Genomic DNA, 18,878 nt, shown 5'->3' on the forward strand with positions numbered 1-18,878 from the left:
AATAAAACATTTAAAAAAAAAAAAAAGAATTCCTGAAAAGCCCTGTTGCCAATAGGCTTAGAATTAAGTCTAAAGGTCAAAAACTTAGGTACCAAGCAATCCACATATCAGAAAAATATATTTACAATACATATACTTGAAAAGAGCTGTATCCAATGTATAAAAATAACTCTCTTATTTTAATATTTAAAAATAAAGCCAATTTAAAATTTGACAAAATATTTGAACAATACTTCATATAATATACGTACATGCTGCAACATGGATGAATCTTGAAAACATGCTAAATGAAAGAAGCCAGTCACAAAAGACCACATGTTGTATGATTCCATTTATATGAAATATCCAGAATAGATAAATCTATAAAAGCAGAGAATAGACTAGTGGTTCCACAACTGGAGAAAATGGGGAATGACTGCTAATGGGTACAAGATTTCTTTTGGGCCATGACAAAAATGTTCTAAAATTGACTGTGGTGATGATTACACAACTTTGACCATACTAAAAACCACTATATGGTATACTTTAGAGTTGTATGGTATTTGAATTATATTTCAATAAAGCTATATTTTTAAATGTTTATTTATTTATTTTGAGAGAGAGAGAGAGAGTGAGTAAGCAGCAGAGGTGCAGGGAGAGGGAGGGAGAGAATTCCAAACAGGCTCTGCACTGTCAGGGCAGAGTCCAATGCAGGGCTTGAACCCATGAACCATGAAATCATGACCTGAACCAAAACCAAGGGTTGAACACTTAACCAACTGAGCCACCCAAGAGGCCCTATGATATATTTTTTTAAAGCAAGATATACAAATGGCCAATGACCGTGTAAAATGATGTTCATCATCATTAGTCATAAGGAAAATACAAATTAAAACCAGTGAGATACAACCCACCCATTAGAATGGCTGAAACTAAAGACTGTCAATACCAACTGTTGACAAGGATACAGAATAACTAGAACTCTCACATGTTGCTTGTGTGAATGCACAATCATGCAACCACTTTGGAAAACAATTTACTAGTTTCTTATGAAGTTAAATATACACCTACCATAAGACCCAGTAATTGTACTCATAGGTATTCATTCAAGAGAAATGATAACATATGTCCAGTATAAGAAGATTCATAGAAGTTTTATCCCTAACTTTCCTTGTAAGAACCTGGGAAATAAATCCATGAGAGTGGATAAACAAACTGGAATATCCATATGAAAAAATCCTCAGTAACAAGAAATGAATTGTGATACACACAAAATTTTAAATGAATCTCAAAAATGTTATGCTGAGTGGAAGAAGCCAGACACAAAAGAGTCAATGTATGGTTCCATAAATTAAATTCTAGAACATGGGAAACTAATACACAGTGAGATTAGGTAGACCAGTGGTTACCTGGGGCCAGGGGTGAAGTTTAGAAGAAGAGAGGGCTGAGAATGACTACAGAATGCAAAGTAGCACAGGGAATTTTTTGAGTTATGGAAATAGACTATATCTTAATTGTGGTGGTAGTTCATTGGTATGCACATCTGTCAAAATCTATGACTGTACAGTTAGAATGGGTACATTATATTATATGTATATTATGCCTTATAAAATTTATTTGGAAAAAGCTTAAATGCATATTGGCCCAGATATATAAGGTATGTAACTGAGTGAAGTATATGGCCAATGTTTAAATAATAATCTTTAAAAAAAATTTTTAAATGTTTATTCATTTTTGAGAGAAAGAGATAGACCCAGAGCAAGCAGAGGACAGGCAGAGAGAGAGGGAGACACAGAATCTGAAGCAGGCTCTAGGCTCTGAGCTGTCAGCACAGAGCCCGATGTAGGGCTCAAACCCACAAACTGCAAGATCATGACCTGAGCCAAAGTCAGCCACTTAACCGACTGAGCCACCCAGGCCCACCTAAATCATAATCTTTGAATTTTTTCCTTCCAAAATGCAGTCTATAATTTTTTTTGTTTTTGCTTTTATTAGAGATACTGGTATAAGAAACATTTTACTTTACTCTTAACTATACTGAATGTAAGATAAAGGTGCAAAAGTAATGCTAAATGCCAACTAACACCTGGCCTTAATTTATGAGTGCTGGGAACGGTGGCAATCTGGAGGTGGGTGAGCTGCTATATATAGGCCTGTCTAAAGTGGCAAGCTGCTATTGGCTCCAACCAGTTGTTACCATATAAGAATATGAGTTTGGTCTTCGGAATTTTAAAGACAATCTCAAAATGCATATCATTTATGTGCAACCTTCCAAATTGTAAATGTTGGTAACTAAATAAAACACCAGGACCTGAGTGCTACTAATTTTCAACTCCTGAGATATTTTCTAGAGATATCCTGGTATGTTTAGTAGGCAAATATGAACTGTTTATCATTTCACTTTTCTGAATATTTTCTTCTACTACTGTTTAACCAGCCCTATCCTAAGAACTTGGTAATGAGCTCCTGATACTATTATTGTTAAACTTCAGAATTAAGCTATCATCATAATTCCATTGGCTATCAAGAGGAATTATATGTTTTATTTTAACCTCAAAATAATTACATATCATAATAAAGACTACGTATTCTTGTAGATTTAATACATTATTTTGGATATTTGAAGACCCCATAAAATCTTCCTCTCCCTTTTCTCTGTCTAGCAATCTGACTTAATCTCTTTTAAAATTCTTCTTCTACCCTGAGTAATCATCTAGGCCTTAGGATAGACTGGTGTGCATTTTCTTAACATAGTCTATCTATTCTCCCTTCTACCAAAGCCCTCTGTCTTCTGTCTTTGAAACATCTCTTTGCTGATAACAGTTCTTGCCCCAATTCCTATCTTCTTAGAGCAGGCTCCCAATATACACAGTAATTTCTAATATTCACTTTTAAATATATTTATTTACTCTATAATAAACTAAAAGCGAGCTTTACCAACTTCTTTAAGATCTAAACTTAGTCACTATTACACAAACTGATTTAAAAATAATTCATATATACTTCAAAAAGGTATGATTCAGACTAAGAATGTTCCTTTTACTATAATGGCACACACAGCAACCAAAATACTTGAAAGATAGATACTTAAAAGACATTTTGCTGTCTTAAATTGTATAAGTATAAAATGTTAAGTGAGTAAACTTTTTGGTAACAAAGGAAGATTATCTATTGTTGAACACAGGTTACTAGATATTATTGAACACCCAGAGTTCACCCGTCAGATCAAAAAATAACAGTGCTGGTTTGTGTCTAAGCTGATGTAGACAAACACTGGATGGGCAATTAATCACTTATAAAAATAAACAAAGTCACTTTAATGGAAAATGGCTAGAAATTTAAAAACTAAGACTACAGATTTTAGGACAGTAAATGATTTTAAGATGTGTTAGTCAAATTTCAATTTTTTTCAAGGAAGAAAGTGGGGCTCAGTGAAGTTCAAAGTTATAAATTCTGGCAGAGTCAGAGTTAATAATGAATACTGGAATTTAGTTATATCTTCCCAATACCCTAATGGAAAGCCAGTATCTAAAATTTTCTCCTTCTGAGGGGAAGGGGGGTGATGGGCATGGAGGAGGGATGAGCACTGACTGTTATATGGAAACCAACTTGAGAATAAACTATGAAATAAAATAAAATAAAATTTTCTCATTATGAAAAATTCACACAAGTGATATTTATTGTTATATACTTACACTCAAATTGAAGTGCTTTTGTAGGCAAAAATATCTCCATTTTAGTATCATCAGCAGATAGATCATCATGACACAAATATATATTCAGATGTTCCAAAGTTTCTGCCTCCAACAGATTTAGTTCTTTTTCCCACCACTCTGGACTTACAGGATTAACTACAAGGCTTTCTTCTTCAATAGAATATATCTTTTTCAAATCTGTAACTGTATATTGACTATTGGGCTTTTCAGTTCTTGGCACTTAAAAAACAATAACAAACCAAAAAACAAATAGAGATAGTCCATGAGAAAAAGAGATGACAAACACTGAAAAAGAGATGAGAACCACACCGAAAATTGCTTGTGAGATAGATTTTCATGGGGAAAAAAAAGTGAAACTTGAAGTTATAGCTACTGTATTTTTGTCTTCAAGATGCTAATATTTGTAAAAGTCCAAAATAGTCTAGTAGTTGAAGTCACAAAAGGGATTTTTTTAAATCTGTGGAAATATCACGAAGTTAAAAATATTCTAATAATTAGTAGGAGAGAGAACCATTATTTTGTTTGACCATTTTAATAATTACTAATTAATACATTAATAACATTATGAAGAATTAAATTAATTTTGAAGAATTCAATTAATTAAATTAAATTTGAGATTCTAATTTATTATAATGAACCTGAACAAGAAGATGTATTTGATCAGATTTCATGATGGCTATCAATTTAAATACTGTGGCACAGAGCTTTCTCCCTCATTACTTTAAACTAAATAGTGAAAACCATAATGTATGGAGGAACTGAAGCCACAACTACTTAATATTATTATCTGCATTAAAAGCGTTAACCCAAAATTAAAATGAAAAATTTTGAAATCTTAATTTGAGAACTGTGCTTTTTATAATAACAATAATTCAAAAATAACAAAACTGACATTTATACTGATTATATATTTTCACCTTTACTTTTTGCTTAGCATTCAAGTCAATTAATCTTTACCTGTAAGCAAAAATGGCTTCAAAGAGCTTCTGCAGCTTTCTAATTGCCACACCATATGGTATTTGGTAGCCGATTCTTCAGCGGTAAGCAAACTACTGAAAAAGAAGAGTTAAAGCTGAATACATTAAAATATTGAGTCTTTTTCCATAAGAAAATTTTAAGAAAATTATTTTTCTAAGTATCTTTTACATTCAAAAGCAGTGAAAAATTAACTCTATAAATGTGTAAACTAAGTAGAGAGTTCCATAGGCCAAATTTCAAATACTTTCCTTTCCTGGGAAGGTGTGGCAGTTTGTTAGCTCCTAAATCGCTCCTGCTTGCCTAAAACCTACTCCTACCTCTAGCTCCCTCAGTGGAGCACTTCCTTCCATGAAGTGTGCCAGCACCAACCCTATAAACCACCCCAAATAAAAATACAATTTAAGTAAAATTGCTGTGTTTTCCATACAGAACAGTAGCTTTAACACAAATTTTTACAAAATGGATTTGTTAAGTCCATTTTAAACAAATTCTGGAGCCTCTGCTGAGGATCAGAATTATGAAAAAGTTCTGTCTGTTCTACCTTCTTAGGAAGGTAAAAGTTTAGTCCTAAAGTTTAGTTCAGGTCCTTCAATCTTGGTGTGTGTGTGTGAGTGTGAGTGAATGATGTAGGTCTGTTTGCGTGTTTCGAGGTGCTTGGAGGAGAAAGGAAGAAATATGCATGACAGTTAGTGTAAATCACAGTTTATCAGTAGCTATGAAGTTACTAGCCTTGGTAGGGAAGATACCATTAATCCATAAACCTCTTAATCTATGCCCCCAAATCTCTTATTCCAAGACAAAAATTGATTGTATTCTGTTTCTCTGTTCATACAAAACATATGTGAGCATGCTAATTATAAATATTGCTAGTTGACAGTCCTGTGCAGTAGAAAGCTAGGTTTTATGTCTAAACTATCCAATTTACCCACATAATCCAAAAATCAAGCAGGTGGTGGTAAAATGTGAGATTCTAGATAATTCTTGATAATTCTTGAACCTTACACCAAGATCTCTTTGAAAACCAGACACCTCAGAGTGTAGGCAATTACTTTATTTTTTTAATGTTTATTTTTGTAATGTTTTTTTTATTTCTGAGAGAGAGAGAGAGAGAGAATGAGCAGGGGAGGGTCAGAGAGAGAGGGAGATACAGAATCTGAAACAGGCTCCAGGCTCTGAGCTGGAAGCAGCACAGAGCCCGATGCGGGGCTCGAACCCACGAACCGCAAGATCATGACCTGAGCCGAAGTCAGATGCTTAACCGACTAAGCCACCCAGATGCCCCTTTAATGTTTATTTTTGAGAGAGAGAGAGACAGACAACAGACAGAGACAGAGCATGAATAGAGGAGGGGCAGAGAGAAGGAGACACAGATTCCGAAGCAGGCTCCAGGCTCTCTGGGCTCTGGATGGTCAGCACAGAGCAGGGCTCAAACTCATGAACCATGAGATCATGATCATGAGATCATGACTGGAGCAGAAGTTGGACGCTTAAACAACCAAGCCACCCAGTAACCTGTAGGTAATTACTTTAAAGCAAAAGGAAGGCATGTTAAGTCCATCAGGAGATCATAACATAAACAAATATTCTCACTCTTATTGGAACTTCCTGAAGACATGTCTGAATTTGATATATTGTTTGGTCATATATAAAAATATATTCACAATTCAGTAAACAGTGTAGAAATAAAGCCTGATGCTACACAGATTTTTCTCTTTAGCGCCATAAAACCTGGCATAGAGTCTGACATGTGGTAAGTACTCAAAATATTTGTTAACTGGTTTTATTTCCAGCCAAAATGTGTTCTGAAATAAAAGTAACTGGGGACATAAAAGCAAGTTAAGAATACAATATTATTTTTCCCTTCTGCTGTTTTTTTTTTTAATTTTAACTTTTTTCTTTGTTTTTAAATTCACAGTTGAGATATAAATCTCTTTTTAAAATAGGAATTTTAAGGTTTTTATGGGGCACCTGGGTGGCTCAGTCGGTTAAGTGTCCGACTTCGGCTCAGTCATGATATCACAGTTTGTGGGTTTGAGCCCCGCGTCCGGCTCTGTGCTGACAGCTAGCTCAGAGCCTGGAGCCTGCTTTGGATTCTGTGTCTCCCTCTCTCTCTGACCCTCCCCTGCTCACGCTGTCTCTCTCTCTCTCAGAAATAAATAAAACATTAAAAAAAATTTTTTTTAAAAAAGGAATTTTAAGGTTTTTATATTCATAAACCAAATGGAAGTGATTTACCTCTTGCTAATGAATGTAGCAGTGATGAGACAATTTCTTTAAGTTGTTTCAAATGGCCCTGGAATCTTTGGGTTATTTATTTATTTATTTATTTATTTAAAGGAAGAAGTAGTAAAAGTTTATTTGCAAGATGTCATGATCTTATATGTTGAAAATCCTGAAGAATCCACTATAAAACCATTACAACTAATAAATGAGTTCAGCAGGATGGCAGGTATAATACAAGAGCAATATACTAAACTGAAATTTAGAAAACTGTTTAACCTACAATACAACAAAATACTTAGGAATAAATTTAACAAAATAATTGTAAAACTTGTATTATGTAAACTACAAAAAATTATTGAATATCCAGAATAGGCAAATCTGTAGAGACAGAAAGCAGATTACTGCTTGCCTAATGGTGGGGGTAAAGGTGTAGGAAACATGGAATGACTGCTGATTGGTATGGATTTCTTTCTGGGGTAATAAAGTTCTGGAATTAGATCATGGTGATGGTTAGACAACTGTGAATATACTAAAAGCCATTGAATTTTCTACTTTAATTGGGTAACATGTATGAGGTGTGAATTATATTTGAGTAGCTAAAAAGGAGAGGATAGGATAGTCAAAAGTACGGACATGAAAAGATATCTGTAGCTTAACAACATAAAAGTAATATATATTTCTGGTTTTCTCCCAAACACTACAGAGCTCAACTTGGGGCATTGCATGTTTGTTTACATTTTCTCTAAACTAGGAGGCCTCATGTTCTACTTAAAATCTCTTTGAAAACTGGAAATCTTTGGCTAATTTAAAAAAGCCTTCCTTGTTCTACCTTTAGGGAAATCCTAATACTTCAGTAAGGCTTAAGTTTCATAAATTCTAATTAGATATTTGAGTTATAACAAGTAGATATATGACTTGTGTGATTAAAAGTGTTTATTATAGTTAAGTAAATACTTTTAATATCAGATTGAAATTCAAGATTGTACTAGTTTCTGCTAGTTTCTGTTTCTGATTGCCAATCTGCCTTAACAGATGGATTATAGTATATGGAGTAAAAAGGCATTTTTTAGTGCTTTCTTAAGTGTCTTTTTTAAGACAGTTTAGGTCCTGCAAATAAATATCTGCACTTCAGCAAAGGGACTGAAAGTATTTAAACAAATTATATGTAGTTTCTGTACTTGTTCCATGCTATTTTTTAGAGCTCATATCTGATATGGGCAGCTCTGGTTCATGGTAGAGTTCTGTATATCACAGATTTATCCCTCAAATGACACAATTTTTGCCAAATCAAGGTAATTGAGGCCCTAAATACCAGGCTCCTCCATCTTGTGCTGTGGCACCTTCCTCAAACCATTAATAGAAACCTGGGCAACTAGGGATGAGTTGCTCCCAAGTAACCCAACAGTGGTCTTCTCTGATGTATCAATCATAGGTAAGAGCTCAAAACTCAGTACTCAGCTCCCACAGTGTCCATTCTGGGAACAATTCATTAGATATTTGTATACTTTCTTGTAATTTTCCTGAAAAAAAATTATTTTAGGACTCATCACTCATTGAGTTTCAGGATTACAGTGGGGAAGAAAGGGACTCTACTGGTTATGCTCTTAGTTTTGTAACTGGCCTCAGAGCAGGGGAATGGACTGACAATTCCAGGATAGCAGATTAATCTAATTTAGAAAATATTAAATTACATATATGCCACATGGTAAAAGATAACAACCAAAGCTAACTCAGACTCCATTGGAAGGCAAAGATGCTGGCTTATTAAGCTATCTATACAATTTTGGCTCAAAATAGAATACAATGATCCAGCCCTACCAAGTCAATTCTGAGATTACAGAGTATTCTGTGCAGTAACAATGGGGGTATAGAACAGATTTGTGGATCAATACTTGATTCTACATGTCTAGTTCCCCCCAAACCAATAGTACATTGACAGGTAAACAAGGTCAGTGGATGTCCTCTATCAGAGATGGGATGTGATCCCTAGTATTTCTAGAGGAGTAATTTGCTAGCAAAATCTATGGATGGACCCCTGTCTACACTGCCCTGTGATCCTTTGCTATTCCTGGTCAGAAAGCTATGAAAATCTTTTAAAAGACTTCATAACAACCCTGAAAGGTATATACTATTAACATCCCAATGTTACAGATAAGGAAATTGAGGAACAGGGCAATTAAGGTCACAGAGCTAATAAGTGATAGTTAGACAATCTGCCTCTAGTTCAGCGCTCTTGGCTAGTTATTATGGGCTGAACTGTGGCCCAAAATTCATATATTGAAGCCTTAACTCTCAGTATCTCAGAATGTGACTATATTTGGAGACAGGCCCTTTAAAGAGGTAATTAATTTAAAATGAGGTGAGTGGTTAAGATGGGTATGAATCCAATATGACTGATGTCCTCATAAGATTAGGAAATTAGGACATGCATGGAGGAAAGATCATAAGAAGAGAAAGGTAGGAGACAGCTATCTAGAAGCCAAGGAAAGACATCTTAGAATGAATCCAACCCTGCTAATATATATTTTTTAATGTTTACTTATTTTTAGTTTGAGAGAGAGAGGCAGAGAGAAAGGGAGAAGGAGAACCCCAAGCAGGCTCTGCACACTCAGCACAGAGCCCAACGCAGGGCTCAGTCCCATGACCGCAAGACCATGACCTGAATGGAAATCAAGAATCTGATGTTAACCAACTGAGCCACCCAGGTGTCCCGCAATTTGAGTTCTTTACTTACATTTTACAAACAGGAGAAAATGGAAACGTCTCAAGCCCTGTACATAATGAAGTCACAGAAGAATGTTGGTGTGTTTGATGTAGATGAGTTAATGGCATTTCTAACTCAACTAGAATACATAAAAGTTTTAAAAAAAAAACAAGTTACATAAACCTTGAATAAAATTAAGTATAATTTAGAACTTTTTAATAAACAACCATTATGTGGATCATAAAAATTTTCAAAAATAATTTTTCAGTAAAAAGACATTTGGGTTACTTGAAATACAAAATAATAGTTTTAAATTTCCATCTATATAAGGAATTACACATTTATCACATAGTATCTCAACTGTGATAGTGGTAATTTTAAAAAATACACTGACAACTAAACTTTATTGAGTTTACAGTATGAAATAAACTCTAAGAGTTTTATGTGTAATAATGCTTTTAATTCTGAAAACTTATGTTGTCAGTACTAAGAAGACGGTACTGTTTTTATCTCCATACAAAATATTGGTGATGTTAAGTAAACAGTATTAACAGAGACTAATTCTTCCCGTTAAAGACTAGAATCTGGGTGGCCCAGCACAGAGTTACGGATTTTAAAGGGTGGGCCTGAGAAACTGAAACTCATTTATTTATAAGTAGTCAGTGTGTTTTTATAACTTTCATAAATAAAGCAGTGAACTTCCAAAATGTAACTAAATAACAGTATCATCAACATAGTTAAGAAGGAACATAATTTGGCATTACAGTGGAACAAAAGATGATTCAGAGTCCAAATCTGGTAGGATAATAATAATAATTATTATTATAGGATTGCTTTGGGTGATTAAAAAGTCAAATTTACAAAAGTATACAGGGTTCAGCAAGATTACTAGTACTGAGATAAAATATAAAATTTTATTTACAGAACTATATAATATCATAAGATTTCTGATTTTAATATTAATGCTATTATAATTATTCTTATTCCTAAATCTTTTAATTCTCTCTGTATATTATTCAGTTTTGAGGCCAGAAGGATACTGAGTTAATTATTATAACAAATGTAAATGGACAGATAAGAGAAAAAAAATGACAACTGGGATTGCAGTAATCAAATTTTAAACATGAAAGCTGTCTCATAGTAGACCTTATATGTGAATGTATTGTACTTTTACATCACATACAGGTAATCTCTGATAAACTCAAATGTTTTACTCAAAACTTCTACCTGGTTTACTGTACTCTAGTTCACAATAGCTTTGAATGGCGAAAATCTCTGTGGAGCTGCATTTTATATCCTCAATGTCAATTCCATGCTTGGTATTAAGATCTAAAAAGGAAGAAAGTCTACTATCAGCATACATACTATTACATCAGTTTTCTGGTAATCTTGTTCATTCCTCTGTGGCAATGACTCGGTTTTACTTAGTATACCATCAGAGCCAACTGAAGGCAGGGAGTGTAACACCAAAGTCCTTCAATAGAATCACTTGTCCTTTATGTTAGCATTCATGGGTTTGTGTCCTCCTAACAAGCCAATGGGCCACTCTGCAGTTTTACGCTCTACTATATTTTAAAGTTCTGGTATGAATTTGATCAGCTTTATTAGGTTAACTTTTCATTGCTTTGTTTTGACTTGGAGGCTGATCAGTAATTCACTTGATTTAGCCTTGTCTGCAAAGAAGTCCTTTAAGTCTGTAATCTATTAATAGCAAGCATCCCTGTTCTCAATGGATATCATAAATCTCCGTTTCCTCCTCTGAAATATTATATATCTTTGATAATTTCAACTGGAATTTATAAAAAGGTAGTTAAATATTTGGGCTTAAATTGTCATTAGAAAGATTCAACAATATTTACTAAGTCTAACTGGGATAAAAACATCTGCATTTTAGGTTATGATTCTCCCAGTCATCTGATTCCATGAATCACAACCTCACTCTGAGCTTCTCCTTATATAACTAAACTCAGCTTAAGAGTTGTTAGTACTTTGTCATTGTTCACAAGAAAACAACTTAAAAAAACTAGTATAAGTCATAGGTGATTTAGCTTTATTTGTGTAATAATCTTGACATGGTTAATTTCAGACAGGTTTTAAGTCTGCAAGTATATAAGAGAAAGGCAATGAGAAAAGAATCTCATCAACAATAATTCTGGGATTTCACCATGTAAACTATAGAACACTTCAAAAATCTGGAGGTTCAGGGAGAGAGGCAAACCATGAAAGACTCTTGAATACTGAGAACAAACTGAGGACTGATGGGTGTGTGTGTTGGGGGGGGAGATGGGCATGGAGGAGGGCACTTGTGGGGATGAGCACTGGGTATTATATGGAAACCAACTTGACAATAAACTATTTGTAAAAAAAAAAAATAATAAAATAAAAAAATGATGCTGTGTAACTTCAACTAGGAAAAAAAAATCTGGAGTTTCAGAAAACAGTTTAATTAACACATTTTTATAACAAACATTATTAAATAATTTTATAGGTAATATATTTTTAAATTTAGTCTTACCTCTTTTGAAAAGATTTTCATTTTCGTCTACATAATTTATTATTTCTGGCATTAAGTTTAATGATTCCTTTAGTCTGGCAAGTGACAGAATATCAACTTCTTGTTTGGGGCTTGTAGGTATTAAGAATTCACACTCAAGCAAAATTGATGCCTGAAATAGTTATATGTAAAAAAGTTTTTAGTGAGATTTTCCAGATAAATATTTCTGGACTCATAAACAGATATATATAATTTATATTAGATTTATATAATTTATAACAGATTATTTAACTGGCATGCCAAATTTTTTTAATTTATTTATTTATTTATTTATTTATAAAGTTTATTTATTTTGAGAGAGAGCATGTGCACGTAAGTGGAGGAGGGGGAGAGAGAGAATCCTAAGCAGCCTCTGCACTGTCAGTTCAGAGCCCAATGTGTGGCTCAACCTCACAAACAGTAAGATCGTGACCCAAAATCAAAAGTTGGATACTTAACCTATTGAGCCACCCAGGCACCCCTAATTGATATACCAAATTTTAAACTAAAGATTCAAAATGTTTAATATTATGCAAACACTTTTAAAGACAGAGGTAAACTAGCCAAAATATATTATAAGCAATGTTCTGACTTATGTCTTTTATGGCTACTGATTACACTAGTGATATACAGTATCCCTAGATGCAGAAATATCTTCTTTTGGGTTAATAACAAATTTTTAAAATTCTACATTAAAAACAATCACTGCAGCAGATGAGAGACGGTGGATGGGGAGAAGTAAAAAGGGTAGATGAAATGGAATGGATCTTCACTGCACTTCATTAAATACACTTCTCTTTCATTCCTACAGAACTGGATTCTATGTGCATAATTCTTAGAGCTAATGGGTGAGGAAGAGGGGGACTGGAGAAAAGGGATAATAGGTAAATTAATATTTTCACCATGTGTGTTAAAAATTTTAATTGTAAGGAAATCCTTTAAATGCCTTAAGATATTGATATCTATATCTGTATCTTCATCTATGTCTATCTCCTTTGAATGTTTTAAGCCCCAAATATAAAATGTTTTTAATTGTCTAGAAAAAATTTTAAATTAACTTTGAAATGCAACTAATCTCTGTGGTCCTAGGTTTTTGAGTTTGTTAAACTGCAAAAAGTTGTTTGTACTCTCAATTGCTAAAATTCTTTGTATGCTAATATCATAATAACAATTTTGTGCTCTATTGGAACTGTATGCTAAACAAGAGGGAGTGATTTTGAGAAATTTTATCTTTTTTTTTTTTTAATTATTTTGAGAATGAGAGAGAATGAGAGAGTGAGCAGGTAGGGGCAGAGAGAGAGAGAGAGAGAGACTCCTCAGCAGACTCCAAGATGTCAGCATAGAGCCTGATGTGGAGCTCAGACTCAGGAACTGTGAGATCATGACCTGAGCTGAAATCAAGAGTCAGACACTTAACTGACTGAGCCACCCAGGTACCCCAAATTTTGATATTTAATATGCAAAGATGCTTTCTTATTAACCATTGGCAGCACCTAAAATGAAGTCTCAGACCATATTTATTCTAATTACTTCAATAAGACCACTTCTCTTACATAGTGTGTGCTGTTTTGTGTTTAACTCACAAATCAAAATCAACAATTCTAGCTTGTCTCCATTTTTTAAATTAGAACATGGCCACCTACTGTCTTATGCCAGGTATATTTATTAAAATTATTAAGAAAGGTTTAATTCACTATACCTGGGTTGTACAACAGACCAGTTTAATAAGAATATATCTGAGTAGGACCTAGGCTTCAGTATTTTATCAAAACTCTCCAAGTAATTCCAATGTGTAGCTGAAGTTTAGAAAGACTATCTTAAATCTGACTCCGCTATTGATATATTCAACTCATTACCATATCTTTTCAAACTTGACAATAGTAAATGGTCAATGTACATTACTAAAATTTATGTGCTTTACTAGCTTTTACAAAAATACTACTGAAAGCAAGTATTACAGTTTCGTTTAAACCTACTGTATCTTCTAGCTTTTCCTGACAAAAGTTCTCTTTATCCATGTAAAAATCTTCTTTCACAAAATCTTTCAAATCTCTTTGAGAAGAGAAACATTCCCTTAACAAAAAATGAAACATTAAATTAGTGTTTACCAAAAGCAAGGTACATACTAAATGTAGCCAATCAAACCACACAATGATTAAAGCTGGAGTTGAGGTAAAGCAATGATAAAATACTATTGATAACAGCTAGACTTGTGAGCATATGAAAAATATTTGCACTTTATTTATTTTTCTTTTTGAGAGAAGGCTCACACAAGTGGGGGAGGCACAAAGGAAGACAGAGAGACAGATCTTATCCAGGCTCCATGCTCAGCTCAGAATCCGACTCAGGGACTGAACCCATGACCCTGGGATCATGATCTGAATTAAAAATCAGGAGTCGGATGCTTAACCTACTGAGCCACCCTGGTGCCCCGAATATTTTAACCTTTAAAAACTATTTACAAAATCAGATAATTAAGTACCTGAAGAAATTTGCTTCTGTGAGATTCTGTCCTTTGAAATCTAAAAGGGGGTCCTTTATCAAATATAGTTTTAGCCTACTCAACAGAGTATGCAAAGTTGGTAGCTGATTTTTACAGCTATTTACAAAAATTATTTCTTCATCAATAAAAAAATCTGGAAAAAAAAGAAATGTAAAGGAGTAAGAAAAAATATAAAAGTTACATGAAGAGATCTAGATAGTGCTGTCAGCCATTAGATATAGCTGGGATTTTCAAACACACTTTAAATTCCTTAGTTCTTCATTGTATTGTGCATTTAAAGCATGCTGTATAGATTAGCACATAGGTAAAAGCTCAATAGATTTTAGTACTACTTAGTACACTGAGTAGTAACCAAACACCCTGAAAGAGCTGTAATGCTTCATTTTTTTAAATTTTTCAACAGAGATTAGTTTAATCAATGGAGAAAAATATCTTAAGGCCTAATGCTTCAAAACAACCAGGGATAGCCTAAGCAATGTTGTAAAGAAATAAAAGCATTTGACTTTTGCTCAATCTAGTCTTTTCTTTGCATCATTTTACCTCCTTTTGTTTTTTAGCTTTTTATTTATTTTGAGAGAGAGCAAGTGGGGGAAGGGCAGAGAGAGAGGGGTAGAGAGAGAATCCCAAGCACACTCTGCACTGTAAGTGCAGAACCAGATGTGGGGTTCAATCTCACAGATGATAGATATCATGACCTGAGCTGAAGTGAAGAGCCAGAAGCTTAATCGACTGAGACATCCAGGTACCCCCAATCATTTTACCTCTTTTGCTTAAAAATTTTTTAATGTTTTATTTATTTATTTATTTATTTATTTATTTATTTATTTATTTATTTTATTTCTAGGAGAGAGAGAGAGAGACAGCGTGAGCAGGGGAGGGTCAGAGAGAGACGGAGTCACAGACTGAAACAGGCTCCAGGCTCTGAGCTGGCAGTCAGCACAGAGCCCGACGCGGGGCTCAAACCCACGAACCGCGAGATCATGACCTAAGCGAAAGTCGGACGCTTAACCGATTAAGCCACCCAGGCGCTACCAATGTTATTTATGATTGAGAGAGAGAGAGAGAGAGAGAGAGAGAGAGAATCCGAAGCAGGCTCCGGGCTCTGAGCTAGCTGTCAGCAGGAGCCCGACGCGAGGCTCGAACCCATAAACCGCGAGATCATGACGTGAGGGGAAGTCGGATGCTTAACCTACTGAGCCGCCCAGGCACCCCAACATTTTACCTCTTAAAGTCTCTAATTCATCCCCAGAGATTCTGAGATGTAGGGAATGGTAAAAACAAAAAACAAGCAAACAAACAAATAAACCATTGCAATGATAAAAAAAAAAATGTTTCTATTGTAAAATAGAAATTATTTCTATTGCTGGGGCACCTGGGTGGCTCAGCCGGTTAAGCATCGGCTTCGGCTCAGGTCATGATTTCACAGTCTGTGGGTTCGAGCCCCGGGTCGGGCTCTGTGCTGACAGCTCAGAGCCTGGAGCCTGTCTTCAGATTCTATGTCTCCCTCTCTCTCTGACCCTCCCCTGTTCATGCTGTCTCTCTCTCTCTCTCTCTCTCTCAAAAATAAATAAAACATTTAAAAAAACTTAAAAAAAAGAAATTATTTCTATTGTTAAATTGTTTCTACTGTAAAATAGAAATAGAAAATTGTAGTCAATTTTACAATGAAAGTTATATAGCAATCTACTTGAGAAGTGTGATACATCTTATATATTGTGAAATATTACAGCTAACAGTTAATTGCTGGAATAATTTCTCCTATCTCCACCCTACTATGTTCAAGTTACTTTAAAATCTTAGCCAACTGTGTCAGTGCTTTAAACAGTTTCTGAGCCAAGAGAGGGAACATAAAACTTGCTCCCATTCTTCAGGAAGATTCTGAGTGGAAAGAGGAAAAGAAAAATGTAAGTTCAGATGAGGAACTGCTCAGAAAGCTAAACTTCCAACAGCAAAAGCCTCATTGAGGGGGATACCAGTCTCTGGTTCTGGGTAGTGGCCTTTCAGTTAGGTAATTTTAGAATGGCATGAGAGAGGAGTAGCATGGAGTGATGTCTCCCATAACCTTTTACATCATTGGGATGCATATGTTTAATAAATACGTGGTGTTAAGAAGGCAGCCGGAAACATCCCTTTGCTACCTTGAAATGTCAAGAAAACTTGTTCCATAATCAGACTTTCTAAGAGATTACTTACTGAACCTGATAATTTCATGGCCAAGAGCTCCCAGTGACAAATTTGGAATAGTTCTTTTATATACCAAAGAAAGCCAGCCAATCAAATCCATGTCTAAATAGGGCTTATGTGAGACCATTAAAGATGGTTCATTCGTACATCCATTCTGTAAGTATTAACGAAATCATATTCATAGAAAAACCCAAACAGCATTTGTTTATATCCCTGTCTCGACCTTGCACTTCCAAACACAGGCCCTCTAGCCATCTCCCTTCCAACAGGCTCGTCCTAGTATTTCTGCAAGTGCCTGGAAACATCTTGTATCAGTTATGAAGTCTTGTTTTCCAAGCACCCTTTTTTTGATGGAGCCACTTGAGGGCAGCATCACACCATAACCAGTGTTCTTAGTAACCACACAAGTTGTTTTAGGAAGGGTTCTACTTCCTATAGTCTTAAGGTTATTCATTTCCTGGAGTTCTTACTTTCTTACAGCTCTTCTATGTATCAACATAGGTATGAAGAGACTGTTTTCTGTTGTAAAAGAGTGTTAAATTGTTATAAAGAAACAAAATTTTAGCTACTTAACTATGAAAAGAAACAGAAAATAGAGGTCTACTGACTGGAAAGACAGGTTTATTCTTGGCAGAAGATTCTTTTGTCTTCCTAGGAATCCCAAGATAACAAACTAAATGAAAACAAATAAAGGAGTTCACTAGGTGTCTGATTAAAAAAAAATTATAAAATCTATGGTTTTCAAACATATATAAAAACCTCAAAAATTAATGAAAAAATTCATTCATAATGGTGACAAGTATACAAACATCAAAGAAGAAACACAACAAAAATGTGCAAAAAGCATATGGTGGAGGAAACTAAAACTTTAATGAAGAACACTAAAAAACTGAATAAAAGCCCAGATAAACCATTTTCCTGGCTAGCAAGACTAACTATGGTAAAAAAAAAAAAAAAAGTAAAAAAATCCCAATGACATTTCAATTTGTCAAGTGATCTGTTTTAGAACTTGGAAAACTGATTTACTCTGGAAGACTAAGGACATGAAAGTAGGGAAAAAATTTTAAAAACACAAAAGATTTTACTATTAATACATGTTATAATTATATATTAAATAGTTAAAACTGTATGATACAATTATAGATAAATCAATAGACTATAACAGAAATCCAGAAATACTCTAATGTGGGCAAGGATTTAGCATATTTCTTAAGTGGCATTTCTAATCAATAGAGAAAGAAAACACTATTCCATAAATGATATTGAGACAACTGCTAAAACATTTAGAAAAAAAAATTTTTATCTTTACTTTTATTTATTTATATTTTTAATGTTTACTCATTTTTTGAGTGAGAGAGAGAGCATGAGCAGGGGAGGGACAGAAAGAGAGGGAGACACAGAATCCAAAGCAGGCTCCAGGCTCTGACCTGTCAGCACAGAGCCAACACGGGCCCAAACCCACAAGATGTGATATCATGACCTAATCTAAAATTGGACACTTGGGGCGCCTGGGTGGCTTAGTTGGTTAAGCGTCCGACTTTCTCTTAGGTCATGATCTCGCGGTTCGTGGGTTCGAGCCCCGCGTCGGGCTCTGTGCTGACTGCCAGCTCAGAGCCTGGAAACTGTTTCAGAGTCTGTGACTCCCTCTCTCTCTGCCCTCCCCTGCTCACGCTGTCTCTCTCTCTTAGAAATAAATAAAACATTAAAAAAAAATTTAAAATTGGACACTTAACCAACTGACCTACCCAGGCACCTCGATATTTGTACTTTTAAAGATATACCAAAATCTTAAGGAAAATATGAATAAATATTATCTAACTTAAGGAAGAATTTTCTAGGTATAAAAGCAATGAAAGAAACCTTAAGGGAAAAACATTGATGGAACTAGTAAATTTCAAATTAAATATATATTCAATATATCTTTTGACAAATATGTCTTCTATTCTTATATTTAATAAATAAATTTAATAAATATAAGAATAGAAAAATAGATAAAAGTGAGAATCATTTTACAAATGGCCAGTAAACATGAATAATTTTTTTTTTTTTTTTTTTTTT

The 18,878-nt window shown here is 34.4% G+C and overlaps 1 protein-coding gene across 1 annotated transcript in view; it reads right to left on the reverse strand.

Annotated features, from left to right (window-relative positions):
• The window catches only part of SHOC1 (shortage in chiasmata 1), an 81,719-nt gene that overhangs the window by 40,155 nt on the left and 22,686 nt on the right, over positions 1-18,878 (reverse strand). Inside the window, 7 exon segments of the mRNA XM_039240394.1 lie at positions 3,675-3,914; positions 4,653-4,747; positions 9,631-9,739; positions 10,828-10,929; positions 12,116-12,266; positions 14,092-14,206; positions 14,616-14,769. Of these exon segments, the coding sequence (XP_039096325.1) occupies positions 3,675-3,914; positions 4,653-4,747; positions 9,631-9,739; positions 10,828-10,929; positions 12,116-12,266; positions 14,092-14,206; positions 14,616-14,769 (966 nt within the window).

This window comes from Hyaena hyaena, unplaced genomic scaffold (genome assembly GCF_003009895.1).
Source record: "Hyaena hyaena isolate Hyena2069 unplaced genomic scaffold, ASM300989v1 scaffold_6, whole genome shotgun sequence".
Lineage (NCBI taxonomy): Eukaryota > Metazoa > Chordata > Mammalia > Carnivora > Hyaenidae > Hyaena > Hyaena hyaena.